This window comes from Oryctolagus cuniculus, chromosome 12 (genome assembly GCF_964237555.1).
Source record: "Oryctolagus cuniculus chromosome 12, mOryCun1.1, whole genome shotgun sequence".
In the NCBI taxonomy this organism is placed as follows: Eukaryota; Metazoa; Chordata; class Mammalia; order Lagomorpha; family Leporidae; genus Oryctolagus; species Oryctolagus cuniculus.
The window spans coordinates 106,492,636-106,516,370 of record NC_091443.1 but is presented as its reverse complement, the minus strand read 5'-3'; the positions used below and the strand labels follow the sequence as shown (position 1 = coordinate 106,516,370).

Sequence of the window (23,735 nt, the reverse complement as noted above, 5' to 3'; positions counted from 1 at the left end):
TGCATGCAGCAAGCTTCATCCTTTGCAGTGCTGGAACTTCTCCAAAGATAAAAAAAAAAAGAAAAAAAAAACAAAGTGCCAACACCTTACCTTTTAAATATCATGTAAAATCCAAAGATTTAAAGGTTGCACCACACTTTGAGTGGAAAAAGATCAAGTTCATTAGGATACTACTTCCTACAATGTGACTTGAAACTGGTTTAAACCCTGATTTTCACATCTTTAAAATATGAATATAATTCTACACATTGGCTATGAGAATTGAGAAAGCATATGAAGTATGAAGTATTTAGCATTTAGTGTCAAAGTGTTCAAATCGGTAGCACACAGAAAGTGCCGTAAAGTATCAATTCAGATGCCACCTTTTAAAAAAATAACCAAGATATAGGCGTGGCTTAATTTCTTGGCTGTAGGCTGTTGCTTATGATTTCTCCCTGCAAACTCATGCAGGAGTTTGATCCGCAATGTCTTACGTTCATGCTATTGAGATGGCGGCAACTTAATCCAGCTATGGTGCTTACAAATGAGACCCCTGGAAAGTGGTTAGACCGGAACACTGGAGTGCAATGCTGACGGAATCCTAAGGACAGAGATACACACACTCCTGCCAATACGTGATGCAGCCCGTGAGCCCTCACGAGATTCTGCACCACACTGTTCAAACCCTGCACCTCCACAACCATGATCCAAAATACATCTCTTACCTTTGGAACATAGTTTGCCCTAGGTATCTGTTCTAGTAGTGAAAAGCTAACTAATAAACTATTTCTTACACTGCCAAGTAAATTAATACACTAAACAAGACTGAAGAACTGTACCGCACACTTGGCATCTATTTACACAACAAGTCGTTCCCTATGGATGGGACACAAAACAAAGTGGTCCTCAGAGTGCCAATTCAAGGCAGGAAGCAGCGAGCACTCAGAGCATCATCTGGTGGACCCCTACTCCTCAGGGTGATTTTTTATGTATCATTCTCATTTATTTTTCACAGCAACCATCTAAAAGATCCCTATTGTACATCTACATTTTAGAGTGAAAGAAACCGAAGCCTCACTGTTGTGTTTGACTTCACACTCCTACGCTGTTACACAGAAAGGTGGTGGTAAGTCTAAAGAAACAGAACAAAAAGGACAGGACAGGCCGAAGGTCAGCTCACAGAGAAGGAAGAATTGGGCAGCACTTTGTAGAAGAGACTGGATTTGAATATTCTGACCCCACAAGAGGAGGATAACAAACAGGCTAGAAAGGAAGGCAGATGACCCAGGTAGAAAGTGGCTGTCAGCAAAGAAAAGGCAGGGCAACAAAACACAGGACTGGGTCCCCCACCGAGGCAGGACTGGAGGAGCGGAGCCGAGACTGGGGTCCTAGGAGACTGCTGAGTGTCAGAGTCTAGGTGCTGGGCACGCACACACTCACATTTAAATGGTCTTGCCTTTGACTCTTCCTAATCTTCTCTAATATGGCCAAGTTTTCTTTTTCAATTCCTTCATCCTCTGACTTTCTCCCATTAATAGGCTCTTCTTCCTTCATCTCATAGTGATCTAAGTCTTCTATATCCTACAAAAAGAAGAAAATATTAGCCTATTCAAACTATTTTCCTGCAGCAGAAAAATTATCCTCAGCTGAACAGGGATGAGGAAAGGCAGACAAAATAAACTCAATGGGGCAGGGAGAACAGCCTCCACATTCAATTCAGAAAGCTCCCTCTTTTCATTCCTTGTATTTTGTTTAAAAGCTAGACTCTCAGCAGAGCATATTTTATAGCTTTACAATGTCACCACTATTACCAAATCTCCATCTTTTGAATGTCCTCATTAGAGAAATTTTTGAAACAATTCTGCAGAAAGTAAAAAGAACCTTAACTACTCACATGCTATTCCAGGACCTGGGCCTTCTAGAATTCTATTGTAGGAAAGTAGCCTAGGGGCTGGCACCCTGGGACAGTAAGTTAATCCTCCGCCTGCGGCACCAGCATCCCATTGGGCGCTGGTTCTAGTCCCGGTTGCTCCTCTTCCAGTCCAGCTCTCTGCTGGGGCCTGGGAAGGCAGTGGAGGATGGCCCAAGTCCTTGGGTCCCTGCACCCACATGGGAGACCAAGAAGAAGCTCCTGGCTCCTGGCTTTGGATCGGCGCAGCTCCAGCCGTAGCAGCCATTTGGGGAGTGAACCAATGGAAGGAAGACCTTTCTCTCTGTCTCTCCCTCTCACTGTCTGTAACTCTACCTTTCAAATAAATAAATAAAATCTTAAAAAAAAAAGTAGCCTAAAATGCATGCACAAATTTAGGCACAACAATGCCACTTTCACTTATAGCTAGCACAAAAAACAAATACAAAATCCTCATATGCAAAATAGTAGGACTTTAAACTCATTCCATGTAATACCTAAGAGGGCATTAAAACGCCAATATAGCATAATTATTACTTCTGCATTAAAATGAAAAACAAAATACAGATTAAAATATATCGAACATAAATTATGCCAAAACAAGCACCAGAAAACAAAGACCTACACTGGAATGTAAACGTTGCTACTTCTAGAGACATGTATTGCTTTCCCCTATTTTCCGAGTTTTCTGTAGGAAGCACCTACTGAGTTTTATAATTAGAAAAGTTCTAAAAAGAATCTGAACAACATCCTTAGACCAATATCTTAATTTCCACATCAGTATGTTCCCTCCTTGCCCACATCATCTGCTTCTTCCTACATACAATCCCTGCAGAACTGTTTAATCCTCAGTTTTTCCAATATCTTACTTCTATTTCAACTGCCAAACTCTCTAAAGGAGTAGTTTATACTTACTATCTCCATCTTCTCCAGGCTAATTCTGGGATTGCTAGACCAGACCAGGTTGCTGACCACCTTCATCCAGACTCAGTCAGCCCCTCGCTGGGAATGCATCTCTTCCACCACGAGGACGTTCGATTCTCACCCAGACTCACGTACCACGCATGTACCACGCACGGGCTCTCTTCTCCTGGTGCCCACCCACGTGTTTCCTTCAGAATTCTCAAATTCCCTTAGTCTGTGTCTTGTCCTTGTACACCTTTACTCTATCGCATTCCCACCCACAAAACCTCATTTCAGTATTAATCAGCACACCCCAAAGAACTCACCATTATCTTTCCAAACCCCCATTCTCAGCACACTACTCCTTGTTTAAAGCCTTCCCATCAGCAGTACATGGAACAGAAACCTGTTCTGAGTACACTCAGCATGTCAAGCCATCTCTCTCATGGCCTATCTTGCTTTCCACAGCTCTTGACACATCACCCCTTCTCTCCCAAAACAGCAGCACCCACTGCACCCAAACACATGCCACCCAAGGCTTCCCGGGGATTTCCCCACATTATTGTAGTGGCTTAGAATATCTCCTTTTCATCTCTCCTAAAATCTGACAACGCCGAAGTCCAGCCCTCCATCACTCTAGATTTCCTTAAAAGTCAGCATCCTTTGTTATCTCGTGAAGAAAAAAAGCAAAGCTCATCAATTCTGAATGTCTACCTCACTGTATACTAGGCCCACAGAAAAGATTCCATGTTTTTATGCAGTGTACTCTACCTAAGATAAACTACACAAAAATATTAAAACAAGTGATCTGCCCCAAAAAAAGTCATTCTAACTTTTTAAGTTAGAATTTTAAGAATCATTTTATTCCCAGACACTCACACACACACAAAAAAAAAACAATAACACAAGCCTACAATTCCTTTGTAGGCATTCTGAAAGTATATTTTAGATTTTAAAAAATATCTAAATCAAGAATCAGGTCAAAGTCTGAACTAACTTCATTTTACTTTTTTTTTTTTTTTTTTTTTTTTGAAGATTTACCTATTTGAAGGACAGAGGTACAGATCAAAAGGGAGAGACAGGAGAGGGCGAGAGACCTTACAGCCGATGGTTCACTCCTCACATGGCCGCAACAGCTGGGGCTGGGCCAGGCCAAAGACAGGAGCCTGGAACTCCATCCCCGTCCCCAGGTGGGTAGCAGGGGCCCAGGCACATGGGCCATCCTCCACTGCCTTCAGGTGTCCAACATCAGGGAGCTGGATTGGAAGTGGAGCAGTCAGTACTGCTGGTACTCACATGGGATGCTGGCATCACAGGTGGCAGCTTAACCCACTACACTATAATGCTGGCCCCAAACTAATTTTAAAACAGGAAAAAAAAATCTCAAAAAGAAATCAAAGCCATGGAATTCACATAAACTTCTGTCTGGTAGTTAAAGACAGAGATCTTCAAAGTTAGAAGTTAGCAAGGCATCTGAGCCTGAAAACCTTAAAAGTCTATCAATGACTAACATGCCTAGTCCACTGGAATTTGCTGCATCAGATTTCCTATGATTCAAATGCATCCCTCCGAATTTCAGGTTCTGTTAATGCAGTATTATCAGAAGGTGGGGGTCTCTAAGAGGTGATTAGGTTCAGCAGGGCTTGTCTTCATTGGTGGGATTAAACCCTTTATAAGGGAAGCTCCCCATAGATGTATCAAGCTGTTCCCTCACACTTGCCCTCCTGCCACACCAGGCCGCAAAAGGCCCTGACCAGACACCAAAGGCTGATACCTTATCTTAGACTTTCCAGCTTCCAAATCCATGAGAAAATAAATTTCTGTCCTGATTGAATTACCTGTCTCAGCTATCCTTTTACAAAAAAAGACCTTAAACAAAGTTCTTAGATAATTTTTCAATAAAAGACCATTTGATTGCTTCTAGTGAGTAGTGACGTAGTAACTGAAATGTTCTCAAATTCTTTAATTCAAGCAGAGAACTTTTTAAACTTGGTTATTTTGGGGAGGAGCAACTACAAAGTACAGGTTAAAATCTGATTACTATTAAATGTAAATATAATTTCAGTTCTAAATGTTAGTTCTACTTTAATTTTCCAGAAAATCAAAATCATGGAATTCAGATAAAGTAATTCACTCAAAGACACAGCACTGAAGTCAAAGTTCAGAAATTATATTCCACTCAAAACACAAGGTGTTTTTCATTAATGCTATTTCATAAGAGAAGTTAGAGAGTTACTAAAATGTTAAAAACTGAAGGTATTTATAAATCTTATTCTTACATAAAATACCTACTTCGGCCATCTCTTCCTCTTCTTCCTCTTCTGAAGTGACTTCCTCTGTTGTCCCATTCTGAAATACAAAAAGGATTTTCCTGGTCTACACAGAAACAATACGTACACACTTAGTACATGAGAAGACCAGTGAAGCGGATTTGGGGACAATTCCTGGCCTCTACACGTCCACTAACAGTGAGCTTATTAAAACTGAAACATTGATTTTTGAAGCCCAGTTAAAAAAAATCTTTATAAATTCAGTCTATAATAATGCAAACATACGTGTGATTATGCATATACATATGTAATATTTGTGTCTGTTATATATGTATGATATGCATGTGTACGTGATCTATACATACATGTGTGCATGACACACTCAATTTAAGATGTCTTAGGAATAAATAAAGTCAAATAAAATGAAAAACTGAAAATTTTATAATCTGATTTAAAATAAGGATAATGTATAAAATGGCTGTGTGTTTAAGGTCAATGGCTTATTTCATTTAAAACAAATATCCCAAACTATTAATCTTTAAAGTATCTACCTTTTTAACTTCAAAAAGCCTGAATATTCATACAAATTCAACTGCCTTGATTTAAAAAGGTCTGGTATGTTACTAAAGAAGACACATCACAAAATTGAAAAAGTTATAAAATGATCACCACTTCACAAAACAACCAGTTTCCCTTCTAAAAACATTAACACAGGACACGTCTCTACAGGACACAATTCAGCACCCACTCACAAATGCATCGATGGGATGTCCAGCTCTGCCCAAGTGCTCGTGGACACGGCGCACGCAGGCATCTTTAGTCACAAGGGCGTCTGGTTAGGCCCAGGCCGGAGCTCACACCAGAGCAAGAAAGGCTCAGCCCCTTCTCAGCTACTCTGATGCGGCTACCTCACAAGGAAGCAAAGGCCGCTATCTCAGGCCGCTCTGCTAGACCAGCGAGCTGGGGAGCTCCTTGTGGGATAGACGCAAGGTTTTAAATCTGCGTCTCGAGACATCTATTATTTGTCTCCTGGAAACTGGGAAAAGGAAGGAAACAGCAGCTCCAAAATGTCGTGATTCACCCCATCTTCACGTCCCTGAACTGCATATTCCAAACCAAACTATTCTTGGTGTCTAAAGAACATACCGAGCCTGAAAGTCCCAGACACGCGTTTCAGGGCACCCGTGACTAACAGGCACTTTTGAGATGCTGATTTCAAAGCACACCCCAGAGAATCTTTTCAAAAAGCTATCCGAGGTGATTCTGACATGCAGCCACGCCTGTGGCCATCAACCTAGTCCCTGTCATTCATTTTACAAACAAGAAAGCTGAGCCCACCCCCTCACCACCAAAGGATAATTTAACCAAAAGACAAGGCCAGTCAGAGCTGTGAAATCCTAAGAAAAGCTCATTTCAAGATGTGGCCTGGTCTTCCTTCCAAAACCAAACAGAAATGACCAAAGAATTTTAAAGATGAGTAAGTTCATTGCAGCACCAGAAAAACAACAAACACCATCAGCAACTAAAACTACAGGGACAGGCTAGAGGACATAGTAAAGCCATGCAATCAGACCGCTGGCCTCAACAAAGCCACACCCAACCCAGATAACAGAGGTGATCCCTGAGAAACTTAGTGGGGCCGGAGCAGGTAAAGCTGCCACCTGCAATGGCAGCATCCTATTTGGGTGCCAGTTTGGGTCCCAGCTGCTCCACTTCCAATCCAGCTCTCTGCTGTGGCCTGGGAAAGCAGTAGAAGGTGGCCCAAGTCCTTGGGCCCCTGCACCCACGTGGGAGACCTGGAGGAAGCTCCTGGCTTCAGATTGACACAGCTCCAGCCGTTGTGGTCATCTGGGAAGTGAACCAGCGGATGGAAGACCTCTCTACCTCTCTCTCTCTCTGTAACTCTGCCTCTCAAATAAATAAATGCATGTTTAAAAGAAAAAAAAAGAAATAGTGAGATTTTTTTCCCCAAAGGAATCACAAATTCTTTGTTACGCTTGTCCACCACTGCAGCTGGTCAGAATCACAGTGCTATATAACAAGCCTCTCCTGATGACCTCTGACAACAGGTGTCAGAATCAGAAAGGAAAAACGGAAATTTTTTTTTTTTTTTTTTGACAGGCAGAGTGGACAGTGAGAGAGAGAGACAGAGAGAAAGGTCTTCCTTTGCCGTTGGTTCACCCTTCAATGGCCGCCGCGGCCGGCACGCTACAGCTAGCGCACTGCGCTGATCCAAAGCCAGGAGCCAGGTGCTTTTTTCCTGGTCTCCCATGCGGGTGCAGGGCCCAAGCACTTGGGCCATCCTCCACTGCACTCCCTGGCCATAGCAGAGAGCTGGCCTGGAAGAGGGGCAACTGGGACAGAATCCAGCGCCCCGACCGGGACTAGAACCCGGTGTGCCGGCGCCGCAAGGTGGAGGATTAGCCTAGTGAGCCGCGGTGCCGGCCAAGATGGAATGTTTTTAATTTAACTCGGTAATGTAGCAAAACTCCCAACACTTCCCCCTCAGAAGTATGAAAGCCCATTTGCCAGCACCTCCTCATCCTTAAGCCACAGGAAGAACAGAGGTGGGGAAACTTGGAGTAGAAGCCACAGTGATTAAGAGTGACAATTTGAGGACAATCATATCAACAGGTGACACTGATCAGTGGTTCATCCTCATCCGTAAGTGAGCAGAAAACCAAGTACCACCAGACAGTTGAAGAAGAATAACAACCTAAAAAGAAAAGTCCTCAAGTCAAATGAGCAGAACAAGTGATGGGAAGCATTACCGCCAAAGGAAACAAACAGGATAAAATAATTCAGCAGGATCTTTAGCAGTGACTGAGAAAACACTACAGGAAAGATTACTATGTCAAGTACAAGACCGTCTCGGGAAATTAAAAATAAGATTCGAGGGAGAGAGGGAGCCAGGGAACAGTCAAGTCGAAGGGCTGGAGAGCACAATGGACTTGACCAAGTGTTTACAATTCAGAGGGCCAAATGTGCCACACCCTTAGAATGTGGACAGAGGAGATGGGGATTTTGAATGAAAGAGATGGAAGTAAGAACAGTCAAGGGCCAGTGGGTGAAGCTGCCGCCTGCCGTGCCAGCATACCACATGGGCACCGGTTCAAGTCCTGGCTGCTGCATTTGTGCCCCAGCTCTCTGCTGTGGCCTGGGAAAGCAGTAAAGACGGCCAAGTGCTTGGGCCCCTGCACCTGTGTGGGAGACCCAGAAGCTCCTGGCTTCGTTGCGGCCATTTGGGGAGTGAACCAGCCGATGGAAGATCTCTCTCTCTGCCTCTGCCTCTCTGTAACTCTGCCTTTCAAATAAATAAATCAATCTTTAAAAAAAATTTTAAGCCGGCGCCGCGGCTCACTAGGCTAATCCTCTGCCTTGCGGCGCCGGCACACCGGGTTCTAGTCCCGGTCGGGGCGCCGGATTCTGTCCCGGTTGCCCCTCTTCCAGGCCAGCTCTCTGCTGTGGCCCGGAAGTGCAGTGGAGGATGGCCCAAGTGCTTGGGCCCTGCACCCCATGGGAGACCAGGATAAGTACCTGGCTCCTGCCATCAGATCAGCGTGGTGCGCTGGCCGCGGCGGCCATTGGAGGGTGAACCAACAGCAAAGGAAGACCTTTCTGTCTCTCTCTCACTGTCCACTCTGCCTGTCAAAAAAAAAAAAATTTTTTTTAAAAACAGTTAAAGGACACAAAAAACAGAGACACAGGTATATTTACCCAGAGCAATAAGGAAAAGAAATCAAACGGGTAACATAATCAAATGTTGCCAAGCTAAAGATTTTAATTTTTTTAAGAGGAAGAGAAAGACACCTCAGCTATCTTGCATCTGCTAGGATGCCCAGAACTCAAGCCAAGTCCCCAGCATGGGTAGCAGAGACCAGACTCCATGAACAATCACACCCTGCCTCCCAGGGTGCATATTAGCATGAAAATGGAACCAAAAGTATACAGCCAGGACTCAAACCCAGGTGCTCCAACATAGAACACACCATTCACCACCAGGCCAAAGGTGCATACCAGACTTCAGAACATTAAAGGGATCTGAATGCCCCAAAAGAATACTGGAAAGTAAAACCCATACTCACAATTAAAGAGAAAATCATACAACTTCCAGAATGAAAAAATAAAATACAAGAATCAAACAAGCACCAGACTTTCCATCCTTAACAACAGATGCCAGAAGATAAAGTGTGAACAACAGGGAGGAGACTCCGTTACAAACTTTTTCTCCATCTAGCTCCAGCAAGACAGGTGCCGAGTGTGTGTGTGTGTGTGTGTGTGTGTGTGTGTGTGTTCACCAGTGCTTGCTCTATGCCAATGCAGATTATTTAATGAATGATAAAGACAGACGGCCAAGTAGTCAAAGAACACTCTCCATGTCCAACAAATCCTTTCCAGAAAACAACACAAGGTACTATTGACGGATATTCTTAAGAGGGGTGTGTGGCACATGGAAGAAACAGCAGTAAGCAAAGACAACAATCACATCAATGGTTCGGTGTAAGCAGTTGCTGATAACACAACCGAGAGGCCATAGGCCATATCCTCTAATGATAAAGTTCTAAAGTCATCATAAAATGTTTTTAGAAAGACAACTCATGGGCTAAGAAGAAACTGGCCTCACAGTCCAGTAACTCATCTCCCAAGCACGTGCCCCACAGAAATGCGTGAAGAGGGACTATGAAATAACAAGCGATCATAGCAGCTCTCTTCCTTATAGACAAAAACTAGTCACAACCAAATACCACTAAGAGTCAAATGTTACAGCATATTCAAATAATGGAATAAATGCAATTAAAGAAACTAGAGGTCGGCGCTGTGGCTCACTTGGTTAATCCTCTGCCTGCAGCACTGGCATCTCATACGGGCGCCGGGTTCTAGTCCTGGTTCCTCCTCTTCCAGTCCAGCTCTCTGCTGTGGCCTGGGAAAGCAACAGAGGATGACCCAAGTGCTTGGGCCCCTGCACCTGCATGAGAGACCAGGAAGAAGCACCTGGCTCCTGGCTTCAGATCGGCACAGCACCAGCCATAGTGGCCATATGGGGAGTAAGCCAATGCAAGGAAGACCTTTCTCTCTGTCTCTTTCTCTCACTGTCTATAACTCTACCTGTCAAAAAAAAAAAAAAAAAAAAAAAAAACTAGATACATACAATATCAACCAGTTTCACACACAATATTAAGCAAAATAAAGATATGAAAGAACACTCTTAATATGAAACCCTAAACAGGCCTACAACAAACGACACTGCTTAAGGACGCACACGAGTGATGAAGTTGGGGAGAGGAAAGGACTTGCATGCACGAGTGGACGGGACTGAAGGAGACCACAGACGGTCTCCACAGTGCTAGAATGTTCTAGCCCTCCACCTGGGCGGCAGCTCAGTGGTGATCCTCAGGTTTAATTACGGTACACTAAGCTTATGTTTCACATATTTTAAATCACATTCCATAGTTAAAAGTCTGAAAAGTATAGGTATGCAGAATAACAGATGGAATAAAACTACTTAAAAATATAAGCTTTCCAGAAAATAAACTAAATTTTAAAACTTGTGCAATAAAGTCAAACACACTCAAAATGTATACCCCTACACGTTTGTTGAAACAAATTCAAGAGGTGGGCATTTAGCATAGTACTTAAAAGCAGCCAGGACTCAAATGCGCATTCCGATTGGGATGCCAACCTAGCAAGCAGTGGTTTAACCCACTATGCCACATACAGAACTGCGGGGGGAGGGGGGGTCTTTAAAAAAAAAAAAAAAAAGACCAAGATTAATAAATTTTTTTAGGTTAAGACAATATACAATATTGAGATGCCAGAAGACTAAAAAGTACCAAAATAACACTAAAGGCCTCATGAAAAGGCTATATCTATAAAACAAAAACACAATGTTATAAATAAGAACTGACAGAGTTTCTAGAACTAATGGCTCGCTTTTGGAAATGGCCCCAACAAACCACACCACTTGGTTTTGTGCCCTTGTATGATCCCATCCCACAGGAAATCTTGGCTGCTTTAACTGACAGAAGGTGGTAGAAATTATACACTATTTTCTCCAGGTCTAAGTCTTAAAAATGCCTGGCAGCTCCCATTTTCATCTCTTGGAAACCAAAACTGGGAATCCTGACTGTCCTGAAGAGAGAGCCATGTGAAGAGGCCCTGAGGATGAGATGCCATTAGGCAGAAAGACATCGGAGTGAAATTCCAGTGCTTTCTCGTGTCCAGATAACACCGGTGACTGCACAGTCCCCAAAGGATACCAGCAGAACTGTCCAGACAAGTCTAGTCAAAGCATACAATACTGAAACAGGAGAAAACTGCTGTTTCCTGGTAACTTTTAGGGTAACTGGGTAAGCAGTAATAAATAAAACAAAACTTAAACTCATGACTTTTCAAATAAAATTTCAGAAGTTGCAGGATCACAAAAATATTCTAGAATTTCAAATTAAAAGAAGAGAATATAGAAATAGAGCAAAATAGCTCAAGCCAAGAGATCTGAAATCCAAGCAGTAGGTATTTCAAAATGAGAAACAGAAGGGAGGAAATTTAAAAAACAAAACCCGTAAGATTTCAGATTCCAAATTTAAAAAGTCCTACTCATACTGAGCACCCAGCACCATGAATGAAAAAAAGACCCACAACAAAATTAGTCATTGTGATATTTCAGAACAGCAAGGAGAAGAAACTCAACGTTTCAGAGAGAAAGTCATGCAGAAATGAGTAAGTACAGAGTGGCACTAGGTTTCAACACCACACTGACCAGAACATGGTACAGTCCTTGAATTCCAAGGTAGAACTACCTGCAACCTAGAATCACTTAGTAAGCCAAATTATCAATCAAGTGTGAGAGTAGAATACAACAGAAGTTAGCTTTATTATGTGCCAGGCGCTATTCTAAAATGAGTTGCATGAACCAACTCTTTTATATCTTCACAGCTCCCAAAACTAGCCGGTACTACCATTATTTTCTCCATTTCTCATTTGCAAAATGATGCAAAGTGATTAAGTAATTGGTCCAAGAGTACACATGGCCAACAAGCCACGAAAACAAGATTCAAATCCAAGGCATTCTGGTTCCAGAACCCAAATTTCAGACCATCATTTTTATCACAATCTAACTCAGAAAATGTACCACTCCTTAGTGGTTTCTTAGGGTTTTACTTGATAATGTACTCAGGTAAAATAAGAAAAGATAAGCCAAGAAAGATGACATGAGATTCGGGAAACAATGTATCTACTGAGAGCAAGCAAGAAAAACTGCAAGATGTGTGTGCACAGCCAGTCCAGAGAATAAAGCGCCAAGACCAGTGCCCATGAGCCACTGGGTCTAGAAAAGAGGGAGAGCTCACCGACAGGGATAGAGCACCACTTCTACAACAATTCCTATCCTATGGGGCTACTGGAAAACCAAAGTTGCACAAGAAAGGCAATTTCCTAAGAGTGAAATTGGCTCTACACTAAAATATTCATAATGAACAACAGTGATTATTCATGTGACATGTAACTAGATGTAAGGATTCAGGAAGCAGATGTGGGTGGGTCAGTGGGTAGCATAAAAGAAACCCTCATTTATTATAGTAAAAAGTCCATAACCAATGCCTGAGTAGGTAAATCCAGAACGTGAGCGCCACTAGGGGAGGTGGGGAGCTAACGGGAACTCCTGCTGCTCGGAGGAGGTAACGTTTGGGTTAGGCCTTGAGAAACACAGATGGACTAAAGAAGATTGCTGGGCCAGCACCGCAGCTCACTAGGCTAATCCTCCGCCTTGCAGTGCCAGCACACCGGGTTCTAGTCCTGGTCGGGGCGCAGGATTCTGTCCCGGTTGCCCCTCTTCCAGGCCAGCTCTCTGCTGTGGCCCGGGAGTGCAGTGGAGGATGGCCCAGGTGCTTGGGCCCTGCACCCCATGGGAGACCAGGAGAAGCACCTGGCTCCTGACATCGGATCAACGCAGTGCGCCGGCCGGCCATGGCGGCCATTGGAGGGTGAACCAACGGCAAAAGGAAGACCTTTCTCTCTGTCTCTCTCTCTCACTGTCCACTCTGCCTGTCAAAAAAAAAAAAAAAAAAAAAGATTGCTTATCCAGTTACCTTCCCCTGGAATGCAGAGGTATTAAAAGAAGCAAGGAACATTCGTAGAAACCAGGAATATTCACAACAAAAACAAAGGTGCAGACTGGGGCAATAGTTTGCCTGTCATAGTAAATGCCATCAGCTCCAAAAAATGAAAAGGTTAGTTTCAGTACTAAAACAAAAGAAACAAAGCAATTCAATAGGAACACAGAAACTAATTTATAAATAAGCTGTATAATAATAAAGAAATACCATCCTAGTTTTACTTTTGCTTCAGACAATTCATGTTAGCTCTTGAACACTGGAGAATTTTTACTTTACCTGACCCGTGGGCAGTGGCTGATCTAGCATCTCAACATCCAGGTGCTTAGGAAGGTTATATAATCTGCAGAGTTCACATATCAACCACTTCAATTGCTGACGAAGCTACAAAACACATTTCGGTAAATAAGCATTATGTTAAAGAGCCCTTAGAAGACATGAACAATGCTACAACTACTGCAATCAATCCAGAAGGCAATGAAAAAGTTCAAACTGCTCCACTGCCGCCTAGGGATAAAACAACAGTCTTAAAATATCTTAGGGGCTGCTAGTGTAAGAAAGTTACTACAAAAAAATAATAATAAAGTTACCATGGCCGAAGTAAAAAGCCCTAAAATTGACACCCAGTAGAATGACATTAATAAAAAGGCAAAGGAAAAGAGTTCTAGACATTGTCCAATTTCTCGTTTTCTAGAAACTTACAACTTCAGATAAGAGAACACTACTGCATTAACAAGGCCATAAACACGGGGCAGTGCTGTTGTGCACAGATTATAAAACTGTATATGCCACAGTCATATCTGTCTTAAAGTACAGAGGCAAATGGGATCTAAATGAGCTGAGATATGGTGTCTAACTCTCCAAGTGTGAGTCTCCTATCTGGAAAACAAAGCAATTGAAACTGCCTCAGAATGGTGACTATTAAATGAAAGCTTCCATGAAAACACCTGGCACAGAGCAGGCTTTTAAGTTGCCTATGCAAAAGAGTATCTTCAAATGTCCATTTTCAAAATCCAGATTCTATTCTAAACATATTTAAGCAAGTAGGCAAGGTGAACTGTGTGCACAAACATGTGTTTTGTAGTTTACCATTGTTTTCAACGTCTAATTTTAGCAGTCATGGTTTAAGAACACTGACAAATACTTATCAGAATCAAATGGGAGTGAATAAGGCAGCTTCTCCACTTGGTCAGGAACAGGTTCTTGGGTCTCTGACCAAGAAAAGAGATAAAGAAAAAGCAGCAGTTTTATCAAAGACAAAACAGAGGATTAGAATGGGATAAACAGAGCACAGAGCAATTCTGTCCACAGTGTGGACAAAGGAACAAGTAGAAGTGAGGAAAACTAAATGATTGGGATCAAAAAAATCCTCATGCTTAAAGGGAGGAAGTCCCACTGTGGGTCAGTTACCTGCCCAGTAAGCCCTCCTTCGTGCTGGGTACAGAATGAAGGTCAGCAGTGTGGTCTGGACACTGCGAGTTCAGCACAAGGAGGAGCAGCGGCGTGCCGCAGGACAGGCAGCAGTGCGGTGGACTCACACCCGGCGGCAAGACCAGGGAGAAACATCCTCCAAATCTACCGATGCCATGTCCCCCACAGAATGTGTGACAGACGGGGAGAGAAACTAAGAACACAGGGGAAGGTCTCAGAACCACTCAGAAGATACACACAGGAATCAGAATCTTACTAGACAGTTTTTTGGGGGGGAGGATTATATATAAAAAAGAATTCTAGGTGGTTCTCAGGTCCAGACATGGGCGACGAGTTTCATGATTCATTTTGTCCCACTCAGAATCACAAAGAAGATTCCTGAGGGACAACATGGTAGGGTGGTAGCATGCTAGGAGGCAGATGAATGTCATTTAGATGCAATTCTGATCACCATGGCACATATATGTGAGATTCCCTGAACATGTACGTCATATGGACAGATATCTGAGTTTGGAACTCTGGAGATAACTTCTGGTGAAAGTCAGACTCAGAAATCTCTGGGATAGAGGACCTAACCTAAGTAACGAGAGCAGGAAAGTACAGAGCAAGGAGAGAAGAGACAGATCAAGCAACAAAAGCTGGAGACTACGGCAGGGTAGTAGGAATTAGAGACAGCGCTCGCATGAAGCTCCCATCGGATTATCAGCTCCCAGAGGACAAAAGCTGCCTCACTTGCCTTTCATACCCACCACTACTCACAGTCAGGCACAGGAGCCAATCGTTTCTAGAAAAAATATTTTTCTATGTTCTATTAATAGCTTCTTACTTCCTCTCAGCAGAAATGTATAAACCAACATACATACAGATATTTTTCATGACACTGTATAAAAAGGCCAGATCACACACAATATTCCACGCCTCCCTTTTTCACTAAGTCTGTAGTTGAACTTTATGCTCTTACAGAGGATCGGCTACATTCTTTCAAACTACAATGGAATATTCTACTGTGAAACTATACTATTTTTATTCAACCAATTCATTACGGGCTGACATTAAGTAATAAACATTTGTGAACAGAAGAATACTTCAACAAGGGAACAGTCATAAATACCAAAATACTACCATGAGTCAATGTGGGGACTAAGAGGAGTCACTGCATTTGGCAACTAAGAAATGAACTGTAGCCCAACAATGAAGACAGAATGCAGATTAGAATGAATTAAGTGATGAAAGGCGCTTATTCTCTCAAGAAACCAAGCTGAAGGGAAACGGCAGAGGGCGCCAGAGCTGGAATGCACCTCGGCCTGTGATGCCAGCGTCCCACATCCCAGCACTGATTTGAGACCCAGCTGCTCTGCTTCTGATACAGCTCCCTGCTAATGCACGCAGGCAGGCACTGGAAGCTGCACCACATACTGGGGTCTCTGTCACTCATGCGGGAAACCAGGATGAATCCTGGCTTCAGTCTGGCCTAGACCTGGCTGTTGCAACCATTTGGGGAGTGAACCAATGGATGGAAGACCTCTGTCTCACCATTTTCCAAATAAATAAGTCTTTAAAAATAAGCTGAAAAAAGACTATAAGAAAGAGTAGAAAGTGAGGTGTTTTTTTTTTTTCATGTAAATATATTTACTTTTTTGTGTTTGTTTACAAAATCAGTCAAACACAGATTTAACTTCAAGATCATTTCTAGGGGGCTGGCACTGAGGCACAGCAGATAAAGCTGCCACCTGCAGTGCAGGCATCCCATATGGGTGTCAGTTCAAACCCCAGCTACTCCACTTCCAATCCAGTTCTCCACTGTGGCCTGGGAAAGCAATAGAAGATGGCCCAAGCCCTTGGGCCCTGCACCCACGTGGGAGACCCAGAAGCAGCTGCTGGCTTTGGATCAGCACAGCTCTAGCCGTTGCAGCCATTTGGGGAATAAACCAGCAGATGCAAGATATCTCTCTCTCTCTCTCTACCTCTCTATATAACCCTTTCAAATAAAATGAATTTTTAAAAAATATTTATTTATTTGCTTGAAAGGCAGAGTTACAGAGAGGCAGAGACACAGAGACAGAGATCTTCCATCTGCTGGTTTTTTTCCCCCAGATGGCTACAATGGCCAGAGTTGTGCCAATCCTAAGCCAGGAGCCAGGAGCTTCTTCCGGGTCTCCCATGCACCCAGGTGCAGAGGTCCAAGGGCTTGGGCCATTTTCTACTGCTTTCCCCAGCCGTAACAAAGAGCTAGATCAGAAGTGGAGTAGCCAGGACTAGAACTAGTGCCCATATGGGATGCCAGGCCTGCAGGCGGCAGCTTTATCCACTACGTCACAGCGCTGGGGCCCCCAAATAAGATAAGTCTTAAAAAAAAAAAAAAAAAAAACACCTACCTTTCCTTATTCTAAATTCTTGTTTGCTTGTATGACTCTGAATTTCAACTACATTTCTGTATAGTCTAGTGCCAGTACACTATTTTATTATCTGGTTGGGCATCTCTTACTACCTTTTCGTAACTTTTAAAATTTTTAATTTATTTTCATTTCATTTCAAAGATCATTCATCTACTGGTTTACTCCCCAAATGCCTCCGACAACCAGGACTGGGCCAGGCTAAAGCCAGAAGCCTGCAACACAATCCACGTCTCTCTTACATAGGTGGCAGGGACCCAAGTTACTTCAGCCGTCATCTTCTGCCTCCTAGGGTACACATTAGTAGGGAGCTAGAAATAGAAGCAGAGCCAGGGTTCAAATCCAGATACTCCAATATGTGATAGGATGCAGGCATGCCAAGCCAAGCCATAGCTCAGTCAAAGAGCCAAACAACCATCCCTATCACTCACTCTTCTAAACAAGAGTCATTTTGTCAAGTTCCAAAAACCAATCTGTTGATTTCTACTAAAACTGCATTAGGTGTATAAGTTAATATGAAGGGGCCAGCACTGTGGCGCAGCGGGTTAACGCCCTGGCCTGAAACACTGGCATCTCATATGGGCGCCGGTTCTAGTCCAGGCTACTCCACTTCTAATCCAGCTCTCTGCTGTGGCCTGGGAAAGCAGTAGAAGATGGCCCAAGTCCTTGGGCCCCTGCACCCACATGGGAGACCTGGAAGATGCTCCTTGCTCCCGGTTTCGGATTAGTGCAGCTCTGGCCATTACAGCCAACTGGGGAGTGAACCATCAGATGGAAGACCTCTCTCTCCTCTCTCTGCCTCTCTTCTCTCTGTGAAACTCTGACTTTCAAATAAATAAATAAATCTTTTAAAAAAAAGTTAATATGAAAATATGCAAATAATTGACCTAATGTGGAGTCTGCCAAACAGGCATAGAGCATCCACATATTTCTCTCCACTCACAAAATTCTGCAATTTCCTTGATATAAATCCTGCACACCAGAATTTATTCCTATTTACGTTTTATCAATAAAATATTTTATTAATGTAATTTCTATTTTTTTTAGCTGAAATCTGGGAAAGCTATTGATTTTCATAGAATGGAAATTTTAGCCAGCCATCTTTTTTTTAACAGATTTGTTTTATTTATTTGAAAGAGAGTTACAGAGAGAAGTAGAGACAGAGAGAGGTCTTCCGTCCGCTGCTTCACTCCCCAGATGGCCGCAACTGTGCCAATCCGAAGCCAGGAGCCAGGAGCTTCTTCCTGGTCTCCCATGCGGGTGCAGGGGCCCAAGGACTTGGGCCACCTTCTACTGCTTTCCCAGGCCATAGCAGAGAGCTGGATGGGAAGTGGAGCAGCCGGGACTAGAACTGGTGCCCATATGGGATGCCGGCACTTCAGGCCAGGGCATTAACCTGCTGCACCACTGCACTGGCCCCAACCAGCCATCTTAACACAATTTTTTTCTGTTGGTTCCTTTAGATATTTTTTAGGTAAACAATCATGTTACCTGCTTTTTCCATAAGGCCTTTACAAAGTCATGAGAAAATACAAGATAATGTTTGTAAGATCGTAAGACTACTTAGAATATATGACTCAACTATTTCACTATCAAAGGGGAAATAACAAACACACTGGTAGAAAATAGCCGTCATGTCACTACTAGTTATATCAATAAAGTAAGTATGGGGCTGGTGCCGCAGCTCACTAGGCTAATCCTCCGCCTGCAGCGCCGGCACCCCGGGTTCTAGTCCCGGTTGCTCCTCTTCCAGTCCAGCTCTCTGCTGTGGCCTGGGAAAGCAGTGGAGGATGGCTCAAGTGCTTGGCCCCTGCACCTGCATGGGAGACCAGGAGGAGGCATCTGGCTCCTGGCTTCGAATCAGCACAGCTCCGGCCGTGGCGGCCACTTGGGGGGTGAACCAACAGAAGGAAGACATTTCTGTCTCTAACTCTGCCTGTCAAAAGAAAGGAGAAAGAAAAAAAGAAAGTATGGGAGGGGCTGGCACTGTGGCATAGCTGGTAAAGCCACCACCTGTAGCACCAGCATCCCATACAAGTGCCGGTTCAAGTTCCTGTTGCTTCACTTCCGGCCCAACTCTCTGCTGTGGCCTGGGAAAGCAGCAGATGGCCCAAGTCCTTGGGCCCCTGCACCCACATGGTAGACCTGGAAGAAGCTCCTGGCTTCAGATCAGCACAGCTCTGGCCGTTGCAGCCAACTGGGGAGTAAACCAGTGGATAGAAGACCTCTCTTTCTGCCTCTCCTCTCTCTGTGTAACTTTTTTTTTTTTTAAAGATTTTATTCATTTGAAAAAGTATGAGAGACCTTCATTTTCCTCTTTTTGTTATGTATATTTTACTAGTTTTCTCACAATGGACACTTAAAGAGTTTCAAATTCAAAGAAAGAGGAGTTTTAAATTTTTTTTTAAAGATTTATTTCTTTACCTGAAAGTCAGAGTTATACAGAGAGAGGAGAGGCAGAGAGAGAGAGATCTATCTGCTGGTTCCCTCCCCAATTGGCCGCAACGGTCAGAAATGCACCAATCCGAAGCCAGGAGCTTCTTCTGGGTCTCCCACACGGATGCAGGGGCTCAAAGACTTGGGCCATCTTCCACTGCTTTCCCAGGCCATAATAGAGAGCTGGATGGGAAGTGGAGCAGCCTGGTCTCGAAACGGCGCCCATGTGGGATGCCGGCACTGCAGGCAGTGGCTTTATCTACTACACCAAAGCGCCGGCCCCTAAATTTCTTGAAAAATGGAACGCTACATTTCTTTGAACAGTAGTCCCTCCTTTATTTGTAGTTTTGCCTTTTTTTTTTTTTTTAGATTTTTATTTATTTATTTGACAGGCAGAATTACAGACAGTGAGAGAGAGAGAGAGAGAGAGAGAGAGACGGAGAAAAGTTTCCTTCCGTTGGTTCACTCCCCAAATGGCCGCCAAAGCCGGAGCTGCACCCATCCGAAGCCAGGAGCCAGGTACTTCTCCTGGTCTCCCATGGGTCCAGGGCCCAAGCACCTGGGCCATCCTCCACTGCACTCCCGGGCCACAGCAGAGAGCTGGACTGGACGAGGAGCAGCTGGGACTCGAACCGGTGCCCATATGGGATGCCAGCGCTGCAGGCGGAGGATTAACCTATTGCACCATGGCGCCAGCCCCCTTCCCCCTTTTTCCTTTTTTTTTTTTTTTTTTTTTTGAGATTTAGTTTATTTTTTATTTTAAAGGCAGAGTTACAGAGAGAGGAAGGGAGAAAAAGAGAAAACTCTTCAGACCACTGATTCACTCCCCAAATGGTTGAGGCTGGTCCAGGCCCAAGTGAGGAACCAGGAGCTTCCTCCGGGTCTCCCACATGGGTAAAGGGGTCAAAGCACTTGGGCCATGTTTCGCTGTTTTCCAAGGCACATTAGTAGGGAGCTAGATTAGAAGTAGAGCAGCCGGGACTTGAACTGGTATCCCAGAAGCTGGCGTTGCAGGGTGCAGTTTTACCTACTATGCCACAACACCAACCCCACAGTTTTGTTTTTCATTGTTTCAATTACTCACGGTCAATGAAAGTCTGAAAACACTAAATGTAAAATTATGGAAATAATCCCTAAGTGTTAAATAACCTTTACTTCAGTATACTGACTGTTATATTCTATTAGAAGCTGTTGCTGGGCCGGTGCCGCGGCTCACTAGGCTAATCCTCCGCCTAGCGGCGCCGGCACACCGGGTTCTAGTCCCGGTTGGGGCGCCGGATTCTGTCCCGGTTGCCCCTCTTCCAGGCCAGCTCTCTGCTGTGGCCCGGGAGTGCAGTGGAGGATGGCCCAGGTGCTTGGGCCCTGCACCCCATGGGAGACCAGGAAAAGCACCTGGCTCCTGGCTCCTGCCATCGGATCAGCGCGGTGCACCGGCCGCAGCGCGCCAGCCGCGGCGGCCATTGGAGGGTGAACCAACGGCAAAGGAAGACCTTTCTCTCTGTCTCTCTCACTGTCCACTCTGCCTGTCAAAAAAAATAAATAAATAAAATAAAAAGTAAAAAAAAAAAAAAAAAAAAAAAAAAAAAAGAAGCTGTTGCTAATCTCTTACTGTGCTTAATTTGTAAATTAAACTTTACCTCATGTGTGTGTGTGAGACACTCCCACAGTATATGTGGGGTTTGGTATCATCCACATAACCCTGAAGATGAGGGGAAGACTACTATATATTAAAAAATAGAACTTTCTATCTGAGTATCTTTGGCTTTGACTGCAGTCTTACAGACCCCTGACATAAAAAAGTAACTCCCTAACAGTGGCACTGGCGCCATTCTATCATCATCTCCTAACACACACCTCTGTCTGTTTCTAATTCAATTCCCACTTTGGTTAGTGGCTTATAGCCAAAAAAAAAAAAAAAAAAAAAAAAAAAGCTTGCCTGGTTTTAGGATTTAGGGAAAGAGATCCCAAATTCCTAATCTAAGACAACACACTGTGACATGGCAGGTAAGACTGCTGCCTGCGATGCCGGCAAACCAGATGGGCACCGGTTCTGTCCCGGCTGCTCCTCTTCCAATCCAGCTCTCTGCTGTGGCCTGGGAAAGCAGCAGAAGCCTAAGTCCTTGGGCCCCTGCACCCACATGGGAGATCTAGAGGAAGCGTCTGGCTTTGGACTGGCTCAGCGCCAACTGTTGTAGCCATCTGGGGAGTGAACCAGCAGATGGAAGACCCCTCCCTTCCTCCCTCCCAAATAAATAAATAAATCTAAAAAAAGAAAAAGACAACATCTATAGGAAATATATGAGAGAGAGAGAGAGAGGGAGAGAGGGAGGGAGGGAGGGAGGGAGGGAGGGAGAGAATCGGGAAGTAAATAGAACTTAGGCCTAAAAAACAAAATCCCAGCTCTTTAACCCCTCTAAGATTATCAAATAATGATTATAATCATGCATTTATACAATATCTCTTAACCCTTAAGTTCTATATGAGTCTAATGTTCATGAAAAAACAATAAAGTAGGTTGGTTTATTTTCTCACCGAATTGTTGTTCTTAGAATCTTCAAGACGCTCCAGAACTGAGGTCAGATTTGGGTCATCAGAGTCCACAAACCATATTGGTGAAGAAGAGGGGTAAGATTCCTGTAAGAGAGACACCTATGTTAACCACTTTCACAAAGAGTAACCCGGATAACAAATTAAACCATACCATTAAAAGGCAAAATGAATATGGATTTAAGTAAAATGAATCAGAGGGAAGAAAAACAATATACTAAAATCCATGTAAAGAGAAAAGTTTCTTTTCATGGATATTTTTAAAACCATGAAGTTGCTAGGTTTTATTACTTAATATTCCACATTACATACCCTCTAGTATGTATGATTCCCAGGTCAAAAAGTTCATGGAAAATGGAATTAAAAGACATTTATAGGCCGGCGCTGTGGCTCAATAGGCTAATCCTCCACCTTGCGGCGCCAGCACACCAGGCTCTAGTCCCAGTCGGGGCGCCGGATTCTGTCCCGGTTGCCCCTCTTCCAGGCCAGCTCTCTGCTGTGGCCAGGGAGTACAATGGAGGATGGCCCAAGTGCTTGGGCCCTGCACCCCATGGGAGACCAGGAGAAGCACCTGGCTCCTGCCATTGGATCAGCGCGGTGCACTGGCCGCAGCGGCCATTGGAGGGTGAACCAACGGCAAAGGAAGACCTTTCTCTTTGTCTCTCTCTCTCACTGTCCACTCTGCCTGTCAAAAAAAAAAAAAAAAAAAAAAAGACATTTATTTTGGTGCAAAAAAAATTTGAAACCCATGCATCTTTTCCCTAGTATGCATTTTCCATGAACTCTTTGAAGTCCTCCTGTAATTGCTAAGTATAAAAACAAACAGAATTTCTTTGCCCAATAAGCAGTATGATTTAAAACAAGCAGAGGAGAATACATTGCAAAAGTTATTTTATCAAAAGCAGAAATAAATGACTGTCAAGCATCAAGGAGATGGGCTTCCCTCCTTCACAAAGAAGGAACAGTTACAACCTGGATTCTCTGGCCTTCGCGTTTTTAAAGGGCTTTAAAATCTAGAAACACAACACATTTCTCAAAAAGCATAAACAATTACTTTTAAAATCCTGAACTTACACTGTGCTAGTTTTGCCTTTAATAAAGCTACATTTCTCAACTGTATCTGGAGGAGCTCTAACTGAATTAAAATGAAGGACTATGTGTTTTTAAATCCTTAAAAATGTTAAAAATTATTTTCCAAAATGTGCCCACTATACTCCTGCCGAGTAGTATAACTACAGAAGTTACTTTGAGATTTCTCCCAATGCACTAGAAAAACTGGCCTTAAAATTTACCCATTTTTGCTTTTTTCCCTGATAATTTTCCATCCCTTCATAGTTTTCAGGATGGGTGAGAAGTAATCTCTCAAGAAGCAGACTCCTTCAATGTGGTTAAGATTCATTTTTAAACACAGCCGTGCAGAAGGCAGGAAGAACAGCTACAGTCAGCTGTCTCCGCCTCCTTCGGCCACTGCCGCGCTTCAGCTCCCAGAAGTCGGCGCTCTCGAAAGCTGTGGCAGGCACTTGAATCCCAAGTTAAGCACAGTTTCCTAACCCACAGAAACGGAGATAAGGCTTGTTGTTTTAAGCAACTAAGTTTATACGTTATAGAGCAATATAATTACGGCTAATTCAAAGATCTTAACACTCCAACATTTTATGCTACCAAGAAATGCTGTTACCAAGGGGCGGGCATCTGGTGCGGCAGTTAGGGATACCGCCACCCCACATCAAAGTGCTTGAGTTCAAGACCTAGCTCTGCT

General features: G+C 43.6%; 1 protein-coding gene across 12 annotated transcripts in view; it reads right to left on the bottom strand.

Annotated features, from left to right (window-relative positions):
• Positions 1-23,735, bottom strand: part of UBE2Q2 (ubiquitin conjugating enzyme E2 Q2) — a 68,889-nt gene that overhangs the window by 30,295 nt on the left and 14,859 nt on the right. For 8 of the 12 annotated variants that reach the window (XR_011380383.1, XR_011380382.1, XM_070053252.1 and 5 more), the window contains 4 exon segments: positions 21,962-22,063; positions 13,449-13,553; positions 5,084-5,140; positions 1,420-1,560 (listed from right to left, as the gene is read on the bottom strand). Coding sequence is in view for 10 of the 12 variants with exons in the window: in XM_070053252.1 (XP_069909353.1) it covers positions 1,420-1,560; positions 5,084-5,140; positions 13,449-13,553; positions 21,962-22,063 (405 nt within the window). In the remaining 2 variants the exon portion in view is untranslated. 12 annotated transcript variants of the gene reach the window in all.